General features: G+C 41.9%; 1 protein-coding gene across 2 annotated transcripts in view; it reads left to right on the forward strand.

The window, feature by feature from the left end:
* HK1 (hexokinase 1) overlaps positions 1 to 18,994 on the forward strand; it is a 59,683-nt gene extending 40,689 nt beyond the window's left edge. For both annotated transcript variants that reach the window (XM_015822970.1, XM_015822969.1), the window contains 10 exons: positions 1,437 to 1,670; positions 4,366 to 4,670; positions 6,311 to 6,459; positions 6,553 to 6,672; positions 7,902 to 7,997; positions 12,291 to 12,390; positions 13,867 to 14,050; positions 15,227 to 15,382; positions 16,262 to 16,495; positions 18,014 to 18,994. In XM_015822970.1, coding sequence (XP_015678456.1) covers positions 1,437 to 1,670; positions 4,366 to 4,670; positions 6,311 to 6,459; positions 6,553 to 6,672; positions 7,902 to 7,997; positions 12,291 to 12,390; positions 13,867 to 14,050; positions 15,227 to 15,382; positions 16,262 to 16,495; positions 18,014 to 18,158 — 1,723 coding nt within the window. In that variant the 3' untranslated portion in view covers positions 18,159 to 18,994. The remainder of the gene's footprint in view (positions 1 to 1,436; positions 1,671 to 4,365; positions 4,671 to 6,310; positions 6,460 to 6,552; positions 6,673 to 7,901; positions 7,998 to 12,290; positions 12,391 to 13,866; positions 14,051 to 15,226; positions 15,383 to 16,261; positions 16,496 to 18,013) is intronic.
* The last annotated feature ends 572 nt before the right edge of the window (positions 18,995 to 19,566 follow it).

Raw genomic sequence — 19,566 nt, forward strand, 5'->3', positions numbered from 1 at the left:
GCGGGCCTGACCTAGGGTGAGTTTTAAATAGGGACAATTTTTAACGATTTTAAAGAGCCACAGCTACCAATATTTGGGTTTTAATTGGTTTTTAGTAGGGGAAATTTTTTGTATGATGTTTTAATACGCTGTGAGCCGCCCTGAGTCCCATGGGGAGAAGGGCGGCATATAAATCCTGAAAAATAAATAAATAAATAAAAATAAATATATACTGTGTTTCCCTGAAAATAAGCCCTAGCTTGATTTTTATGTGTGCGCCCAATATAAGCTCTACCCCCAAAATAAGCCCTAGTTAAGACCCCGCTCACTCTGTCCCACAGTCTGGTTGTACAAGGGGGGGTGAGGCATAAGTGTAAAAATCAAGGTACAGCGGGGGTGGGGGATGGAGCCGCCCCACGCACCCTGCACACGCTTACCTCAGGGCCCTCACAGCCAGGCCTCCCACACCCTGACACCTGCCTTGCTTCATGGCGGCAACAACAGCAACCCCGTCCACTTAGCATCCTGCCGTGAGCGTCGGCATCGGTGCGACGTGCTAGGTGGTGTCCTGCCGTGAGTGGCATCACCAGGTGCAACGCAACACGTGTCCTACCGCAAGTGGCCGCAGAAGAAGTCGGGCAGCAGTGCAACAGGTGTCGGGGCATTGGAGGCCTGGCTGTGGCGGTAGTGAGATAAGCGAGTAAGACACTCCCTGAAAATAAGACCTAGTGCCTCTTTTGGAGGCAAAAATAAAATAAAATAAGACCAGATCTTATTTTCGGGAAAACACGGGTATGTGTGGATTGAACAAAATAATAATAAACATTGATACTAACACCATTAATAAAAAAAATAGTGTAATAAAGGGGTGTCAAACTGCCGGCCTGCAGGCCGGATGTGTCATGGCGAAACTGTGCCCACCCCATTGCCGGCAATGGGAAAAAAGTCTCAATACGTCACGACACGTCATGTGACATTGCGAGTTTGACACCCCTGTGTAATATATCACTGCAACAAGGAAGAAATAAATTTTCAGTGTATGCCTCAACAGTTGTATTCTTTTATTTGATTTTTAAAAAAAGTTTCTTCCTGTCTGTGTAGCTTATTTAAAGGAAAGACGTCACAAATAATGTTCCTAATTGATTGCTTTGTTGCATAACGGTTTTAAAATCAATGCCCTCTTTCCAAATTCAGTACAATATTGCAGAACTGAACACTCTTGAGAAGAAGGTCGTTGTGTTTTTATAGGAGATAATATTCAGTTGTGTCTATCCAGGCTTCCCGTCTCCCTCTTGAACCCCCATGAAATTCCCGTGACACCTTCTGGGAGAGATTATTGTAACCCATTCTCAGACTCTTCCCACATCTCCTGCAACTTGAATGAGCAACTTGCTGTCAGATTGTCATGTCAAATTATAAACTTTAGAACCTCATAGCACGTTCTCTCCTGGTTTTAGGAGCAAGGAAGGTTTGCATAAAGCCAAAGACATACTAACACGTCTTGGGGTTGAGCCTTCCCATGAAGACTGCATCGCTGTCCAGCACGTGTGCACCATTGTGTCGTTCCGCTCTGCAAACTTGGTGGCAAGTACTCTGGGTGCTATCCTGAGTCAGCTGCGAGACAATAAAGGAGTTGGCCGGCTGCGCACCACGGTGGGGGTGGACGGATCCCTTTACAAGATGCATCCGCAGTAAGATCTTGTGCAGTTTCCATATTTATATCTTGGCACCTGTTAAGAGCCATTTCTAGCAAAGGTCAGCTGTGCAGCACATCATGCTGCTGTCTGATACACCCTCTGAACTTTAGCTAAATAAACAGAATTCTTCATAGAGAGAAACGTGACCAGCAATGCAGGCTAGAATCTGAAAAATAGTTTAATGGAGTCATCTTTGATGAGAGGGCAGCGTATAAATTTGATAAATAAATAAATAGTATACTGTATATATGAGGACACTCCATATTCTGTGCATCCCAATATGGATAGCTGTTTATAGAGGACAGGACAATATTTGCAAACTGTTTGCCTGCTAGGGCCATAAGCATCTCCCTAATGTGCAAAGCTCTGTGGCTTTTATTATATTTTGCTAAGTATTTGTAGGAGAAGAGCAGGCAGAATTGGGGGAACGGAGTTAAATGTTTAGACTTTAGAGTCCTTGCATTGCCAGAAGAGATCTGAGTCCAGCACCCTTTGAATTCTGTTGACTCTTATCTAGTGCCGATTTAGTGCTGACTGTTAGTTGATCAGATTTTTGTGTCTTAGTTTGCACAAATCTTCTATGCTGCAGCTGTACGAATGATTCTTTGTGCCTGACATTATTCCATGGGTGCACGTGCATGAGGGAATGGGGAAGGTGGCTTCCCATGCTTTTCCCTCTGTTATCTATTCAGGATCTAATTAATAATTGTATGGGAGGTGCTCAGGAAATCCTAGGGTTCTAAGTAATATTAAGGAATTGAAAAATATCCTGGGAGAAGACAGTGTGGTCCACCCTCCCTCTATCTCTCCCTCCCTCCCTTCCTTCCATTTAGGCACACACCCAACTTCAAACACCTTTGGGTAGCACACAATATAATAAACAATAAGAACACAATACAAAACAAATGAAGATGGGATCTGGTTAATCTATATGAAAATATAGACCAAAGGCATTCAGCAGGGGTGGTGGTGGTGGGAGGGGGTGTCCAACCAGCTTAAGTCAAGGCCAGGAGGACATCCAGGTTTTCAAGGCTTTGCAGAAAAGCCAACAGAGTAGGAGTCCTATGGATATTAAGAGGCCCCTCGTTCCACAGGGCAGGCATTGCAACAGAGAAGGTATGCTTCCAGTATACCAGTAGATCAGTGGTTCTCAACCTTTTTAATGCCGCGACCCCAACCGGTCGTAAGTCGAGGACTAAACCAGTCGTAAGTCGAGGACTAAACCGGTCGTAAGTCGAGGACTACCCAACCGGTCGTAAGTCGAGGACTTTCCCTGCCCGGGAGCTTCGCACATGCGTGGTTCTGCCCCCTGCGCTGGCCGAAGCATAGCTGGCAAGCGGCAGAGACGGAGCAGGCCGACCACCAGCTGGCCCAGCCCAAGGGAGGTAAGGCACCCGCCGGAAAAGGGGAAAAAAATGGCGGACAAAAAAAATGGTGGACAGCCTTGCTTGGCGACCCCCGTGAAATGGTCGATCGATCCCAAATGGGGTCCCGACCCACAGGTTGAGAACCACTGCAGTAGATGGTCCTGTTTTATCAAAGGCATCCAAAGCATGCCAGCTCTGTTGGCATGTGTTAGCTGGGCAAAAACAATGGTACGAAGGCAGTTCTTCAAATAATCTGGACCTGTTCCATGTAGGGCTTTGCAGATGATGACCAGTAATTTGAATTACATCCTAAAGCACACCGAGAAGCTGTGCAACTTTGCAAGCAGTGATGCCTGGTCACTGCCTGTGGCGTTGCCGTCAGGACCAGTTGAAGCTTCTGAATGGTTTTTAAGGACAGCCCATGTAGAGCTCATTGCCATCAGGAATGATAAGTTATGTTTTAGATGATGTTTTCCTCACAATGCATTGCTTTGAAAGCTGTAAAGAGGTGCATAGTCTGAAACATTGGAAAGGAACACTTTTATTAGCTTCTAATAAACCTTGATTCCATTCCTTCCGTCTGAATGCTTATAAATTGTACTTTGAAGGGGTAGTCTTGATTTTCAGCCCTTGGAGATCTAACTATTTTTAATTGTTTTGTTACAGAGGAAGAAGTTGCTCATGCCTTCTCTTGTACCTGTTACTCCATAATTTATGTACTGGCATTTCTTACAAGATATGGGATTTTAGAGATAAGATTTTCTCTGTTTTCTTGAGGGAAAAGCTATATTAATCATTTGAACAAAGCAGGCAGAGATGACTTTGGCAGGTCTCATTGATTTATCCATTGATTTATCCTCAGACCAGATAAGCTCCTACAGTACTCAAATAGTAGTTATTTATTTATTTATTCATTAGATTTTTATCCTGCCTTTATTACCTTATAAAGTAACTCAAGGCAGCAAATATGCACAATACTCTTTCCTCATAATTTCCCCATAATAACCATCCTATCAGGTGGTTTGGACTGGGAGAGAGTGATTGATCCAAAGTCACCCAGCTAGTTTTCATTTCTGAGGCAGGACTAGAACTTACGACCTCCCTGTTTCTAGTCCAGCACCTTAACAACTACACCAAACTGGCTTGGTTACTCCTACTCGTATTAATGGCTTTCATGCCTTTGTATGAGGAGAGATGCTGGTTAGCATGATGGGAGTGTTGCTGAATGTGGCACAAGGTGAGCCAGACCTTAGCTGTGACCTATGAATGTGGTTGTGTTGTGCATCAAACGAAAGATGAATGTAACCCTTCTCGTTCTTTAGATATGCCAGGCGCCTGCACAAAATGGTGCGACGCTTAGTGCCTGATTCCGATGTGCGTTTCTTGCTCTCTGAGAGTGGCAGCGGAAAGGGGGCGGCCTTCGTGACCGCAGTAGCTTATCGGCTGGCAGAGCAGCACCGGTTGATTGCAGAGACCCTGGCAGAATTCAAGCTCACCAACGAACAGCTGCTTCAGGTGAAGAAGCGGATGAGGATCGAGATGGAGGCCGGCCTCAAGAAGAAGTCACACGACCATGCCAAGGTCAAGATGCTGCCCACCTTTGTCCGCAGCACCCCTGATGGGACAGGTATCTCTCTCATGACCTTTGGGGGAGACGATTGATCTGATGCCCGTTAGGTATTTCCGAACACAGCCTCCATAAATCCCGAGTATGGCTGTGGTCTGGAATTAGGGGTATGGAAATCAAAAAATCAGAAGAGCCCCAGATTGATGCAGAATGATTTAAAAAAGAAAGAAAGAAGGCTGGAACCCACCAATCAAAGATCTGCTATTGATTGGCAATCTATAAATTCTGTAATAGCACATACATTTATATGCATACTGGCTACCTGGGGAATTCTGGGATAATCAGTGGAACAGCTTACCTTCAGAGGTTATGGGTGCTCCATCCCTGGAGGTTTTTAAGAAGAGATTGGACAGCAATTTGTCTGGAATGGTATAGGGTCTTCTGCCTGAGTAGGGGGATTGGACTAGAAGACCTCCAAGGTCCCATCTCAATAACTCTGTTATTCTATATTCTATTTTGTATCCCTTTCAATTGTAATGGAGATGCAGTGCCACCTAGTGGCAAATTTTCATATCGGATATATCTCAGTCGTATTCAGCATTGCTCAGCAATCCACGTTTTGTTGGCGTGAGATATTAATATTAAAATACTATATGCCTTTCTGCATTTTCAGTACGTTGTTAGGTCAGTTAACCAACTGCGACGATTCACGTTTGATTTTGTTATTTCAGAGCTAATGAACTTTTTCAAAGGGGCTCTATATAATATACATAGTCTAGTATAGTGAAAGGGACTAGGGGTGACATGGTAGCAGTGTTCCAATATTTGAGGGGCTGCCACAAAGAGGGGATCAACCTATAACTCCAAAGCACCAGAAGGCAAGACAAGAAACAGTGGATGGAAACTAATCAAGGAGAGAAGTAACCTACAGTGGAACTAAGGAGAAATTTTCTAACAGTGAGGACAATTAACCAATGTAACGGCTTGCCTTCACTGGAGGCTTTTAAGAAGAGACTGGACAGCCACTTGTCTGGAATGGTATAGGGTCTCCTGCTTGAGCAGTGGGTTGGTCTAGAACAGTGGTTCTCAACCTTTTTAATGCCGAGACCCCCAACCAGTCGTAAGTCGAGGACTAAACCGGTCGTAAGTTGAGGACTAAACCGGTCGTAAGTCGAGGACTACCCAACTGGTTGTAAGTCGAGGACGTTCCCTGCCCAGGAGCACCGCACATGCGTGGTTCCGCCCCCTGCGCCGGCCGAGGCGTAGCTAGCAAGCGGCAGAGACGGAGCAGGCCGACCACCAGCTGGCCCAGCTCAAGGGAGGTAAGGCACCCGCCGGAAAAGGGGAAAAAAATGGCGGACAGCCTTGCTTGGCGACCCCCGTGAAATGGTTGATCGACCCCAAATGGGGTCCCGACCCACAGGTTGAGAACCGCTGGTCTAGAAGACCACCAAGGTTGCTTCCAATTCTGTTATTCTGCTTTATTAATTAGCTGTATTAATAATTACTATTAATTAATAGTCCAGTGTCTATTCTTGAGAAGACTTGTACAGTGAAAGGCAAGTGAAATGCAGTGCAGTATTTTCCTCCTCCAGTGGCCAACCAGATACCTATGAGATACTTTACCAGCAGGCCACATCACCATCTCCAACAGAATTTAAGTGCTTTATTCCTAATGTCTAAAACTCCTTTGTTTGCAGAGAATGGAGACTTCCTGGCTCTGGATCTTGGTGGGACAAATTTCCGTGTTTTGCTGGTGAAGATCCGAAGTGGCAAAAGAAGGATGGTAGAAATGCACAATAAAATATATTCAATCCCTGTAGAAGTTATGCAGGGGACTGGAGATGAGGTGAGTATTACATGAATAATGGTATTATTTGTTACATACAATTTTGAAAACAAAATCCTGTATTTCATGATAGGAATTTCCTTCTCTTTTTAGCTGTTCGATCACATTGTCACCTGCATTTCGGACTTCCTGGATTACATGGGAATAAAAGGAGCTTGCCTCCCTCTGGGCTTTACGTTTTCTTTCCCCTGCAAACAGACCAGCCTAGATTGTGTAAGTGACTCTTGTTGTTTACAAATGTAAGTTTTCATCATCTGCTGTTCAGGATCCATTTCCTTTGACTTTTATGAATGCAAAAGCAGTATAGATGAAAATGGAGAGAAATCCTACCGTTGCTGGCTGAACCACAAATTGCTTAAATCTGTGCTTGGGAAGAAAACCTGGGTGGGAGTTCTTGTCCACAGGAAGTCCTTGACTCACAATCATTTGTTTAGTGACGCTTCAGCGTTACAATGGCATTGACAAAAATGACTTATAATTGCTCCTTGCACTTACAACTGCTGCAGCATCCTTGCGGTCATGTGATCAAAATATGGCACTTGTCAACTGGCATGTATTTACGATGGTTGCAGCATCCCAGGATCATGGGATCACCACTTGCAACCTTCCCACTTGACCTCCGACAAGCAAAGTTGATGCAGGAAGCTGGATTCATTTAACAACCATGTGATTCGCTTAACAATTGCAGTGATGCATTTAACAACCATAGCAAAAAAAAGGTCATAAAATCAGGTGCCGCTGATTTTTGTTTGGAATGCAATTGCAGTGATCAAAAAAACTGTTCCCAGATTAATTTCTGTCTGTGTATGGCTGTAGGCTGTGCTTTGAAAGTGATTCTGAAGTGGAAATTGAAATAGACACTTCCAGGAATAGTGGTTACTATCAGCTTACATTGTTGATTTATAGCACAGAGCAGTGTTTTTTACCTGAGCATCTTTAGGATGTGCGGCTGAGGAATTCTGGGAGTTGGAGTCCACACATCTTAAAAATACTGGCATTGGATAAAAGGAGAGTGTCATATCATAAGACCTTCTTGTTTCATTTGGCTTTTCTGGGTGGCAGATTTATCATAGCTAACACTGAATAACAAATAATCCTTCATGGGCTCTAGCTGAGGAAATATAGGTTGGTGTCTCCTCTTAAGCCCAAGTAGCTTAGTCTAACATTCAACAGGTGTGGCACGGATGTCATGGACGTCTTCTTAATGCCGTCATTTTGCTTTATCCAATCTAGTGCCAACCAGATCAGTTGGAACTACAGAGCCAAAGGAATTTTGGAAGTTGTAATCCTAATCTGTGTTGGGCATACAATAATAAATGGCTGCCATATGTGTTCATTAATTGTTTAGGTCCAGTATTGCTTCTGGTGACTATTTCTGGTTTGTTCTAATAACACATGTTTGGAATCAGACATGAACTTTATTTATTTATTTTGTTTTTCAGGGTATCCTTTTGAATTGGACCAAGGGCTTTAAGGCTACTGACTGTGAAGGAGAGGATGTTGTTAATTTACTAAGAGATGGAATTAAAAGAAGAGAGGTGAGTTATGCACCTGCTTTGGTTCAAGATTGAAGGGTTGTGATAATTTTAAACTTAATATATTGTTGATTGAATCACTAATATATCATCACATTCTCTGCATTACTTAAAATATAGTACATACATGTCTATAAAGTGAAGGATATGCAAAAAAAAATGCTGGTGAAACTAAGCAGGCAGATTTTAACAGACTTTGCAGTACTGGTCTTTGATGGTGATTTAATACATATCTGATATACCCAAAAATTCTATGTGAGCTTCCCATTAAACTATTATTGCTAACATTTTAGAATTATGTTGCTTTTTGGTAAAAATCTATCAAAACAGTATAACCGGAAGTGTTCGTTGAGGGGATATTAAAAGATAAAAGCTAGATATAAGTTGTAAGGAAGTGGTTGAAGCTTTGTCTCTGTACATGTGTTGAATGTACAAAGTTTTTTAAAAAGGCGAAGGCTTCCATCTTGATTTTTTTGACAAACCCCCTTCCCCTCCATGTCCCAGAAGATAATGGATTGAATTCCTCATTCCATTCCTGAAGATTTGTTCTGACCCGGCTCCCCAAACACAACAGACGTGCCAAATAGTCTCTAAAGTTCCTTTTATTTCAGGAACGCCAGCAGTTTCACACAGCCTCCAAACAATGGAGCTCGCTCCCTTTCCCCTTGTGGTGGTCTCCCAATACACAGAGTTACTCTCAGTCTCACCACGCTTGCAGCCAAAAGTCCTTCAAGCAAGCTGGCTACTTTTTAACATAAGACATGCCCACGCTCAGAAGGCACTCCGACTCCCAGCCCCACAGGATCTGCGGAAAAACTCTGGCAAAATTCCAAGGAGGGGTGTCAGGAGTTCCAAATACAAGTGGCTGACCAGCAGGAAGATGAATAGTTGTCTGCCACACCTATTCATCTTTTATCCACAACTGAGGGTGGGGCTCCGTTAGCAGCGATGACTCTTCTGCCCTGAAAACCACCCCATAGCCTCTCGCTGTTCTCCTTTTCTCAGCTTCCACCGTGCCTGTGCATCAATCACTGGCCCCATGTGATCCTCCTCTCCTGACTCACTTGCCTCAAGGCATGGAGGTCTCAACCTTTCCATCTGAGGGCTGGCAGACGGCCCAGGCTCCGCCTCTCTCCCTGGCTGTGACAGCTCCATTCCTTCCTCGGAGCTTTCAATGGCCCTGACGCTGAGCCCGGCGCCCAGTCCTGTGCTTCCTCATCTGAATTGGCCGCTGAGTCCTCCAGTAGCCGATAGGCCACAAGATTGGCCTTTTTCTGTTAGAGACCCCAGTATTAAGATCTATCCTAATTTGAATCAGATTATAGCAGAGTGATTAAGACTCCAGGCCAGGAAACTGAGTTCTACTCTCACCTTATGCTTAAAGCCATCTGGGCCATAGGCCAGTCACTCTCCCTCAGCCCTAGGAAGAAGTTAATTTCAAATCACTTCTGAAATCATTTATTCGTTCATTCATTCATTCATTCATTCATTCATTCATTCATTCATTCATTCATTCATTCATTCATTCATTCATACCCCATCTTTATTACTACAAATGACTGCAAGCAGCAAACATGTCCAACACACCTTCCTCCTCCTGTTTTCCCCTCAACAATAATCGTGTGAGGTGGATTGAACTAAGAGAGATAGACTGGCCCAAAGTCATCTTGCTGCCTTTTATGTCCAAGGCGAGACTTGAACTTAACAGTTTTCTGCTTTTTAACCTGGTGCCTTAAATACTGTAGACTAGGGGTCCCCAATCCCCAGCCCGTGGACCAGTACTGGGCAGCAGCATGCCAGCAACTGGGCCACACAAACAAGCAAATCCCCATCTGCGAGATGGAGGCAGCACACAAAACCACGCACCCTCCGGTCCGTGGAAAAACCACAGAACCGGTCTCTATTGCCCCAAAGATTGGGGATCTCTGCTATAGACCAAACTGGAAATTTCAGGAATTTGGCTAGATGGTTACCAGGAGTCAACAATGACTCTAAGGCACCAAAAAAAAAAGCAGTACCCTCAGCATAGATAAGTTAGAACATAGCAATGTGACTAACTCTTAGTCAGTAGGCATAGACAACATTAATTGTTTTAGGAGCAGAATGTTAATTTAGAGAACTGTGGAATATTTCAGATCTGACTGACCAGGCCATCCTGAACCAGGCTGGAATGGCTAGGACATTCAGAGGAGATACAGAACATTCTGGAAGGGCAGGTTTTGCAGCTCCCTGTTAGTCATGCAGTAGCATGAAGGTTTGGGAGACAAAAAGGGATTACCATAAGGTTCATGCATTTAAGTCTAGATCTTCACCCATTCTTATAACTGTTGGAAAGTGTCTGGAAAGTGTTCAGGAAGAACGGAGAAATTATATTTTTTCAAATTTATTTTTTTCATGTTTATGAATTGTTAAAGGGAAGTGCCTCACTTGCTATTTTTATTTTTTTTTATAGCTAATGTATACATTTCTTCCCTTTGGTAATAGAGCCATGAAAGGATCATAACTTTTGCAATATAAATCACCATATAGTAATCTTTTCTATACTGATGCCTTCCATCTACGGGTAGTTGGATCTAAACCTTGTATTGTCCCTGCCGACTAGAAATACTGGGAATTGTAATCCCAAAATACCTGGAGGACTCTAGATTGCCTTAGAAATTCATTTTAAGCTTAAATTAAAATGAACATGAAATAGAATTAATCCCATATAATAATTATTGTATGTTGCATAGTATAAGTGATTCATTTTTATGAAGGAAAGTTTGTTTTTGAACATCATCCCTATGTAGTATTTGACTGTCAGAAAACTACACACAATGTACAATGTCAAGTTGTTGATTCTGGAAGGGAGAAATAGTTGCTTTCATATCTTACATCTCTTGAAAGGCTCTCATAAAATTGGAGCAACATGATTCAACAAATTTGAAATAATGTAGAAGAATAAAGAATAACTGTCTTCTGACAGAACAGTTTGTACTTCTATTTCAATCTCTGGGACAGCTTAAGTATATGAGGAAGATCCTTAAATCATTGGCAAAAGTGAAGATGAAACTTTGAGAACGTGAATAAATTAGGAACTGTGGCTACAAATGTTAAAATAGAAGATAAAACATAGGAAATCTGAATTCATCTCATCACTGTGTATTGGGAATAAGCAAAGTAGTTCTCAAGAATCATTCTATCATTTATTTGCTTCCATGTAAGAGTTAATAGTTGGGAGCTACTGCATGGTTATGTGTTTATCCATCCTCTTTGGAATTGATATATTCTGTACATGATAAAGGACTTTGAAGAGAAAATTAAAATAGAGGTTAGGAATTTTTCTTAGCAATGAATAAATTACACAGCAGCCTGGGTAGAACAAAATAAAGATAACCCTCAATACGTGAGGTAACAATCAACATTTTCTAATACTTACCAGTCTAGTTGATCTTTGATATGTCAAAAAAAAAACAACAACCTCACCTTCTTCAAACCAAACTCGGCTCTTAATGTCATGCCATTTTACTGGAAGTCTTCTGGGACATTTCATCAACTTCCTGGTCAGTTCCATAACTTTGGTAGTTTCAATCCAGGTGCTAACCAGATCTGACTTGGTGTGAGAACTGGTTCTAGGACTGACCAGTAGCCACTTTCAAAGTCTTTGATTGCCTCTTCTTCAGAAAAGAGACAGGTTTCTTTACATAGAAACTGTAAGAAAGACTATCCTCTGTGCCTATATTACAGCTTGTCCTCAACTTACGACTACAATCGAGCCCAATTTTTCCATTGCTAGGCGAGAGAGTTGTTAAGTGAGTTTTTCCCCGTTTTGCAATCTTTCTTGCCAGTTAAGTGAATCGCTGCAGTTGTTAAGTTAGTAACATGGTTGTTAAGTGAATGTAGCTTCCCCATTGACTTTGTTGGTCAGAAGGTTGCAAAAGGTGACCACCTGACCCCAGGACATTGCAACCATCATAATTACATGCCATTTGCCAAGCGCCTGAATTTTGATCACATGCGTGACCATGGGGATGCTACAATATATGTGAAAAACAGTCGTAAGTCTCTTTTTTCAGTTAATAGCTAACATTTCCTCAACTTAATATTCTCAGGTTGAAGAGGAAGGTGCTGGGTTGATATGTGGCTGTGTTTGTAATTAGTATCAAGAATGTTTCATTGCTACCAGTTGAAAGAAAACCCTCTTTTCCTGATCATTAGAATATTGGCAAAAAGCAAAGAACAGATCATAAATGCTAGGTTGACTTTCCCCCCCCCCCCCAAATAAAACGATGGCGTTATAATGTTGTCTCTTTCAAGGAATTTGAACTGGATGTTGTGGCTGTAGTGAATGATACAGTTGGAACTATGATGACTTGTGCCTATGAAGATCCGAATTGTGAAATAGGACTCATTGTGGGTAAGTCTGAGACTTGCTTTACATTTTGTTGAGGAGCTTATTTACACAATAGATTCTGTTTTCAACCATGCCAAACCTTCCTTTTTATTTTAATAATTTTACTTTATGTTCTAACTGATCTGACGTTTACATGTCCAATCCTTAGTATCAATTCCCCTGGAAAGCGGGATTTTCCCCCCATCTGTGAATTCAGAAAGCTGATGAGAGTAGATCTTGACAAGGGTGTGGCCAGGACATGTGAATGACTATGGACCACATTCAGCTATGTTGGGGATAAACTGTTTGATTTGGCTTTTCATCAAACCAAAGCATCTCCCTCTTCCCGTGCCCTTCGTATCGGAAAGCAGCATGTGTGCTGTGTGAGAGAGGGATTTGTGTATATGAAAGAGAATGCTACTCTTTGACTTAAGACCAAAGTTAGGATTGTAATTTCAGTTAGAAGGCAATGAAGTCTCAAGACCTCTTATTTTGACTCTTATCAATATAAAATAGTGACTGAAGTCAAGTCTGGTTGGAAAACAAGAACAAACAGATGGAAATTGCCAGAGATACAAGAGGCTGGGGCAAATCTTGCTTGAAAATTTAGAAATTCATTGATTTGGGCAAAAAAGAAAAGAACAAGAAGTAATGTTGTGTAAGATCTTTTAAGATTTCAAAACTGTCACGAGCGCTCAGCTGTTTTTAAAGTCCTCCTTGAAAAGAGTATTTTAACTGAATTTGCTAGGCTGTTTTATGTATAGACATAACAAAGAACAGTTCAGCTACGTAGATTTGTTAGAGCCGTGCAATGTAAACAAGACAGGTTGATCTGCAATCCTATCTTTGCCAGATCAAAACTATTGGCTGTATTTGAATTTCAGGCAAGAAGATGGCCAAATCTCCCATTTTCCTTTTTTAATTGCCAGAACCTCTTTCAATTCCTTATACTTTCTCAGGATTGAATTTTTCAGAACATGGATTTAGCAAGTGATTTAATAGCAAATACCAGGTAGAATTTAATAACCTGTGCAGTATGGGTAGTTCTTAATTACATTTTGTAAAAGCTAAAGTCACTGTCGGTAATGTTGAACTCAATTAACAAAACAATCCATAAATAGTTGCCCTTTATTAGCTGTTCATACTTCTGAACTGAGATCTAGGTTCAAATTTCTGTTCAGCTATGGAATCACAGGATGCCATTGGAAAACCTATTTTATTTAGCCTAATCTCCCTCAAAGTATTATTTAGGGAAGAAACCAAAATCTAGAATTCAACTGAGTGGAATATATTTTTATCTCTACCTCTGGGTTTGTATCATGACCACAAGATACGTGTTTTTGTCTCTGGGGCCTCTGCCCCCTTTGGGATGTCCATGACATCCTGGGTCCATAACATGCTGGTACAGCCTTCAAGTTAAGAAAGTTGCAGATCCCAGCTCCTGGACAATAACAACAAACTCCTCTTCTGGTTGTGAGCCTGTTTATTTCCTAATTCCAGGAACTGGGAGCAATGCCTGCTACATGGAGGAAGCCAGAAATGTTGAAATGGTGGAGGGAGACCAGGGCAGGATGTGTGTGAACATGGAATGGGGTGCCTTTGGGGACAGCGGATGCCTAGATGATATCAGGACAATCTATGACAAAGCTGTGGATGAATATTCACTAAATAGTGGCAAGCAAAGGTAAATATTTTTTTACTGATGAGAAATATGAAGTCATGTGGCTTTCTTCTGCAGCAGAGGTGGCTATCACCAGTTGTGAGCACTACTGTTGGAGAACAGAAGGGTGTACAATTCAGCCAGAGATTGAGAGCTTTCACTCAGAATGTAGATGTGTGGGACAGTAAAATTGCTGTGGTTTCTTTTACGAGATCCTGAGGATAACATCTAGCAGGCAAAAATCCAATGTGAAGTCAGAAGAAGTATTTTTGTCCACCTCCATTGAACATGGGCAACAACCACCCTTGATTTGAAATGGGCTAGGATTTTCCACAGTCAGCAATGGAGACTCTGAGCGTGCTTCTCAGAAGTCTTTTCGGTGGAATGAGAAGAAACAGCTGTCGGTTTGGTTTGGGAGATAACTTATAAGTTTTGATTCCTGATAAATGTGGAAGAATAGAAACAACAAACTGCGATCATCGCTTCCCCCTTCGCCCCAAAAAATGTTCAGGAGGAAAGCATGCTTTTTCTCTTTCCTCCCTTCCTTTGGCCTGTACTCTGCCAATACATCGGTCATTTAGTGACCATTTGCAGTTCTGATAGTGATGAAAATGTAATTTTGCGACTAATTCTTGCACCCAGGACCTTGACAGGTTTGTAAAGCAAAGCTGAAGTAATATGGTAAGAATAGTCATCGTTTTTCTTCCAGAGCACAGTGTTTAATGATCAAGTTGCTGGAATCTGTTGTGGCTAAATGAAAACTACCCGCATAGGAAAAATCAGAGGAGATTGGAAATGTGTGAAATGTAAGGATTGTCATACACATTAACAGATGTGAAAGGCACATGGGACATGGCTTCTCAGATTACATGGATTTTTGAATCAGGAAGAATATAGGTAGTCCTCGGCTTACAACAGTTTCTTTCTCCTCCCTAATATGCTTCTGAAAAAGGCAGTAAAATTTTAAAACCTTTTTCTTACAAGAAACGAGAAAGAAGCTTGCGTGTCCCCTTTTCAGGGAATCTGTTGCAGACTGTTGCCATTCGGTTCTGAGCTGACTGACCCACTTCTACTTAAGCCATCCAATATTTATAACATCTTTCCCAAAGAAATCTGGTTCCCTATAAAAACACTTACCGGTAATTTCTGTCATTCTTACTAACAGTGTTTCTGAACCGGTATTTTTGTCCATGATCGTAGGTATGAGAAGATGATCAGTGGAATGTATTTAGGGGAAATTGTCCGTAACATTTTGATTGACTTCACAAAAAGAGGATTCCTCTTCAGAGGTCAAATTTCAGAAACACTGAAAACTAGGGGCATTTTTGAAACCAAGTTTCTTTCACAGATTGAGAGGTAAGTGTGCATATATCTGGAATGGAGCTTGCTATTATCTCCATATATGTTAGCAGTTACTTTTCCTTAGCTATCTCATTTAACATTTTCTTCACAAACTCACATTAATATGTTGCCCTCATCTTCTAGCTTAGGGGTGGGAAACAATGGCCCTTTTATGACTTGTGGACTTCAACTCCCAGAATTCCTGAGCCAGATTTCAAAATGATGCTGGATAAATAAAAACATCTTGCTTATGTGGAATTAAACGAATCCTGATTTATGGTTTTGGCTAAATTGGCCTTAGCTGTTAGCCCTGCAAGGTAGCCCAGACCAGAAGCACTAGCCCTGTCTTTATTGAAAGATTACATTAACAGATTTTTGCAAAACTGAAAGTATTTCTCCCCTCTTTTCCTTCTACTTTAGAAAACCAGAGAGGGGCCCTTCTAAAACATACCCTTGCACCTTCCCTCTTTCTGTAGACTGAGACAACCTTTTACACCTTGCCTGTCCAGTCTTCAACTCTCCCTCCTGTGTCCCAAGGTCATCCCTGTGTACCATTACATTAATGCTGGGGTCTTCAAACTTGGCCCTTTTATGACTTGTGGACTTCAATTCCCAGAATTCCTCAGCCAGCGAATTCTGGGAGTTGAAGTCCACAAGTCATAAAAGGGCCAAGTTTGAAGACCCCTGCATTAGCAGAATAGATAATGTGTAGGGTCTGCATGTTGCCTGCAAAGATGCTCCAGATGTGAAATCTTTCCCCAGTGAAATCTATGTGGCCTAATATTGAAAATGAGGCAGAGATCCCCGAGCTAGTTTCGCCCTCAAATGAGATGCTTAACTTTGGAAAGTTGTTCAAGTACTTGACTCCGCCCCCTTCATGCCCTTTTTCAACAGCGATAGGTTAGCGTTGCTTCAGGTCCGTACCATCCTCCAGCAGCTTGGCCTGAATAGCACTTGCGATGACAGTATAATTGTGAAGGCAGTATGCGGAGCTGTGTCGCGGAGAGCAGCTCAGCTGTGTGGCGCTGGAATGGCTGCTGTTGTAGATAAAATAAGGGAGAACAGAGGCTTGGAGCATCTGGACGTAACCGTGGGCGTAGATGGCACACTATACAAACTTCATCCACAGTAAGTATTTTGTGTGAGTTTGTCTGGGTAGGAAGGAGCAAGTGTTGGATTCTGAATGGTTTAAATATCGTAATTCAGGCTCCGAGTACCTTTATAACAGGGGTCTTCAAACTTGGCCCTTTTATGACTTGTGGACTTCAACTCCCAGAATTCCTAACCAGCGTGCCTGGCTGAGGAATTCTGGGAAATGAAGTCCACAAGTCATAAAGGGCCAACCCCTGCTTTATAACCACTACCATCATGTACAGTATGTTAATGCAAACATGGGATGTTCTGACAGTTCATTGTGAGTTTTGCGGTTTTCAGAGGATGTAAGAGCTGACAAGATGGAACTCTTCTTAGAGGCTCAGGGTTGACATGCTGAGTTGAAGCTATCACAGATTAATTTTTCTTCCTGTGTTGTGCCATCTTTTATTATTATTTTATTATTTATTAAATTTATTTGCTGTCCATCTCACCACAAGTGACTCTTCCTATATGCAGTATATGCATATGTGCATAAATTATAATTAAAGTATATAAAATTTATAATCTTTTCTCCCCTCCCCTCCCTGCTCTCTACCTAACCCATCCCTCTTTTGGTCATCTTATTGATGTATTTCTCATTGTATTCGTTTTTCATTGTTTGTTTTATGAATTCTATTTTATTTCTGTTTATACTCCTTTCAATTTCTTCCTTATAAAGCAAGATAGGCAGCAAATAAATTCAACAAATAAATAATACATTTATTTCCAAATACAAAAATACGGTATATGTGATTACTGTATACTCTCTTCCTCCAGCATTATTTTCTGAGTGACCAATGAAGGGTGGGGGATGTATGTAATTCGACAGGATGTTCAGTTTTGTTTCTGTGTGAATGAAAAGAAATGCTTGCCTATTCCAGCCACATCCTAGATTGTGCGTAGAGCATGTGTCAATCTGTGCCTCTGGCTTTCCTTGGACAGTTTCTGCCAGACATTTCTGTATTAGCAGCCTCCCTCAAGATTGTTGGTTGGCAGTTCTAGGAAAAGCAGTCTCAACCCATCTTGAGAACACCAGGTTGGAGAAGGCTGTTGTATAAAATGTATATGACATTATTCTACGTAATATGCATGGCCATGCATTTACATAAGCATCCCGTTTTAGCCATAATGTAGGAAAAACATTTCCACATCTTGGTCATTCTCCTAAGAGTCACTTAAGTAAGATGGGTAGTATAGAAATGTGATAAATAAATAAATTAAATTAAATTTCCTGCCTATAGTTGAGCCGGAATGGAAGGTGTTGTGTTGCAATAGATGCTTTGTTGCTTTTGTGCATGAGTGACATCGTCACAGATTGGAAAGAGCAGGGATTCTCATGCACCCACTGCACCTGCCACTGGGCAGGTGTTGACCTTCCCACAGATGCTGTTTTTGCCCACCGGCTGCAAGCCAATCCCATCCCATCCTATCCCATCCAGCCTATTTAGATGATAGATGCCTTTTTCAGTTGGGTGGAAGAAGGACTTTTCACCGCTTCTCTGTTTTCTGCAGCTTTTCAAAGTTCATGCACAAAACAGTAAAGGATCTGGCACCCAAATGCAACGTGACATTCCTGCTTTCGGAAGACGGCAGCGGCAAAGGAGCCGCCCTCATCACTGCGGTGGGATGCCGATTGCGCGATGCAGAGCACAACTGACCTCTGATCCCTGGGCTGCTTATGACTTCCAAGCACTTTCTTGACAAGCAGCAGTTCTGTAGTCTGAACTGGCGGGGAGAGCCCAGAATTCACTGCTTGGTGGAAGAGTTGGGGTTTAAGGAAAAAAAAAGTAAAATAAAAAAATAGAATGCTGATTAAGTATGCTGTTGCTGATAATATCTTCCACTTGGGGTCCTTTTGTCTGCATGTGTCTTTTTCTGGCCTATTTAGTACATTCCCCATCTGTAGATCATGAAAAAAAATTGGATAATTTAAACAAATGTCAGGAATTAATTTATGATTTGAGGTTCTAAAATTACAGCCAAAAATTGACATGAGCAAGAGCAGGTGGTGGTACCATGTCAAGTATATATTATTTGAGGCTGCTACTGTGTCCACATTAAACCAGTATACCACCAACAGTGCTGAATATGAAACAAATGCTTATGCAAAATGAATGTAGCAATTCCCACCTGAACTTTTCACCCAATATTGTTTTATTCCCTCCTCACCCATCTTGGAGTTTCCACAGCAGTCTGGTAGCATCTGAATTTTCTGGTCTTAGACTTCCCTTAATGATGTGAATTTTCTTCTGTTTGCACTGAACCAAGGGATGCACAGATCAATTAATCAATCAACCAGTACCTCTCCTCACTTGTCAATTATCACTGCTATTTCTTTTAGCTTTGGTAATCAATGTCAAAATTCCAAGTAAAGCACGAACCATTTCAAAAGGCAAGTCTTTATTAATAAAATCAAAGGTGATCCAGATCTCTAGTTCTAAGAAATGCTTTTTGCCTTTATATTAGCTTTGCTATTTTCCAGGTTTCTCCCTCCCCCCCCCCCCCTTTAATAAAAGAGTTTGGAATTCCCTTATTTTATGTCCTGCTGAGAGCCATTTCCAATTTATTAAGGCCGTAAATTCTGGGAGAAACGTGAGAGCTTGCATGGGAGAATATAATGTGGTGTTGGGGGCAGAGACTTGACTTTCTGTCGGATCCATATCACAGATGCACATCCAGAAGAACCAAATCAGTGTACAGCCAGTATTTGCATCGAACAGCCAAAGCTATAGGCATCTGCAGAACTGAAGCCCCATCTTTTTTTGAGGTAGGGCAGGGGTCTTCAAACTTGGCCCTTTTATGACTTGTGGACTTCAACTCCCAGAAATCCTCAGCCAGGCACACTGGCTGAGGAATTCTGGGAGTTGAAGTCCACAAGTCATAAAAGGACCAAGTTTGAAGACCCCTGAGGTAGGGTTTTGATTGTTTGGTCCTGGCTAACATCTTTTTTAAAAACAAAATCCCACTGGATAATCCAGTCTAGCCTTTGCTCTAGAGCAGTTTCTCTCAACCTCAGTAGCTTTAAGTTGTGGGGACTTCAACTCTTGCTTGGCTGGGGAATTCTA

This window comes from Protobothrops mucrosquamatus, unplaced genomic scaffold (genome assembly GCF_001527695.2).
Source record: "Protobothrops mucrosquamatus isolate PMUCROS unplaced genomic scaffold, P.Mucros_1.0 scaffold1731, whole genome shotgun sequence".
NCBI classification, from domain to species: Eukaryota; Metazoa; Chordata; class Lepidosauria; order Squamata; family Viperidae; genus Protobothrops; species Protobothrops mucrosquamatus.